The sequence below is a fragment of the Octopus bimaculoides genome, chromosome 20 (assembly GCF_046866305.1).
Source record: "Octopus bimaculoides isolate indiv1 chromosome 20, ASM4686630v1, whole genome shotgun sequence".
In the NCBI taxonomy this organism is placed as follows: Eukaryota; Metazoa; Mollusca; class Cephalopoda; order Octopoda; family Octopodidae; genus Octopus; species Octopus bimaculoides.
The window spans coordinates 27223600-27225665 of NC_142947.1; the positions used below are offsets into that span (position 1 = coordinate 27223600).

At 41.2% G+C, this 2066-nt stretch overlaps 1 protein-coding gene across 1 annotated transcript; it reads right to left on the reverse strand.

The window, feature by feature from the left end:
* Positions 1 to 1144: 1144 nt before the first annotated feature.
* LOC128250360 (uncharacterized) lies at positions 1145 to 1699 on the reverse strand. Its single transcript, XM_052975210.2, has one exon. It carries the CDS (start codon positions 1697 to 1699, stop codon positions 1145 to 1147), a length of 555 nt encoding a protein of 184 aa, XP_052831170.2.
* Between the last annotated feature and the right edge of the window lie 367 nt (positions 1700 to 2066).

Sequence of the window (2066 nt, forward strand, 5' to 3'; positions counted from 1 at the left end):
ACATTCACTGGTTACAAAAATTAGTTACTGGTTACTAGGCTGGGTGGAGGAGTTTGTCTCCCCCTCACAAAGATAAGGACACAGGAAATGTGTCAAGGCCTAATAGGAAGCGGTCCAGCTTCCTAGGGCTAAATAGCAGTAGTATATTCCCTTATTGGGACTGTCACGTTAAGTTGGCAGTATACAACTACTTTATCGCATCACTACTGCTTAAGTCTCTCTGAGAGATTTAGAAATTTATTATTTCTAATATATATATTAGAAATAACAGCTTTTCTTTTTTTGGAAGCGTCTCAGCAGTGATCTCACGAAGCTCCTTCCGGAATTCCTCATGAGAAGTGCGTGCGGTCGCTATGTCTCAATCTCATGTGTGTTGGTACATCTGTAGCACTGCTTCTAAGTTATGTATTATACGTGCAGCTTACGTTTTTTTTTCTCTTTTTTTCCTCTTCTCTTTTTTTTGTTATAAACAATAGATGAGCATATCAAAAATGAACTTACATGCATCCAGATGTAGCTAAATAATTTATCGATTACCAACCTGCAGCCTGTTGTTAATTTGGAGTCCTAGTCTGTGTATGAGTATAGCTTCCTTAATTCTTAAATTACCCAAATTTCTTTCATTGGCCTCAATTGTGATTGTTATGCTTTTGTCAGTGTTCCAGCATCTGTCTAGATGTTTTCTGAAGGAGGAGGCTCTCGTGTTCAGATGTTCTTTGATGCGGACGTGTAACGGTCTTGTTGTGCTACCCACATAGAACTTGTTGCATTTGTTACATTGTATTCTATACACATATACCCGTTGGCATAAATCTGTGTCACGGATGGGACAATTTGTTAGTGTGCATTGATTGTCCCTTGTTCGTTTCTTTGCGAGGTGTCCTCTCAAAGAGGGGCCAGAGTGGGCTGGTTGTATATCTACCCCTTCCCTTTTTATGGCTTTTCGGATGGCTGTAGTTATCCTATTGCTAAAATGGGGTATTTTAAGGAAGCATGTGTTGCTGGGTTTTCTATGTGTTCAGCGTGTTGGTCATCTTGGATGCTTAAGCCGATTTACAATGGATCTAGGATACCCGTTGGTTTTCAATATATCTAGGAAGCGTGTAATGTGGGTCACCTTGTCCTCCGTTCTGCTGCACTTTCCTCAGATGCGTAGAAGTTCATTTCTGGCATATCCTATTTTGGCACCGAGTGGAAATGCTGAATTGTATTGGACAAACATATCTGTACTGGCTGCTTTTCTGTAGAACTTGGTGTGGTTCTCCCCTTCTTCTGTTATATTCAATTTGAAGTCAAGTAATGATAGTGATCCAGTGATGTCGGGATGTTCTATAGTGAAATTTATGTTCATATACATGTTATTGAATGTCGTGAATATTCTCTCAGCCTCTTCACGGGAGGTTGTGAGTATGAGGATGTCATCTACGTACCTGGTGAAGAAGGCGCACGAGCGGCAAATGTTGAGTGTTAGACATTCCAGATGGTTCATATAAGTGATGGCTAGTAGGCCTGAGAGACTGTGTCCCATGGGGAGACCTGGTGTCTGTTTGTATATATGGTCCTGGAAAGCGAAGTAGGTGTTGTCCACGATGATGGACAAAAGTTGATGTATATCAGCTGTGGTAAGTCTGAAGCATTGGATGTTGGACGCTATTATGCAGTCAGTCAATAGGTTGACCGTTGAGTGTGCTGGCACCATTGTGTACATTGAGACAACGTCAAGACTAAAGGCGTATCTGTTTTGCCTGAATTGGTCTAGGGGTAATTGGTGCAGTCTTTTGATGACTTCGTCGGAGTTCTTGACGTGTCCAGGAAAGGTGGAAAGTGTGGGTTTCAGGATGTGAGAAAGTAACTAGGATATTTTATATAGAGGTCCTTCCACGCTGGAGACTATGGGTCTAATCTGGATCATGTTGCTATTCTTGTGTGTTTTAATGAGGTGATAAAATCTGGGTAATCTACTGTTCCTTGTGATGAAGTTGTTCTTGAATTTATTATGTATTTATCTCTGTCTACAGATGTCCGTCCATGCGGTGTTAATTCGGTCCTCAATCCTGGTCGCAGTT

Bases quoted from the DNA above. Each gene is read 5' to 3' on its own strand.
- LOC128250360 (XM_052975210.2), bottom strand. From the start codon at position 1,699: ATGGTGCCAGCACACTCAACGGTCAACCTATTGACTGACTGCATAATA.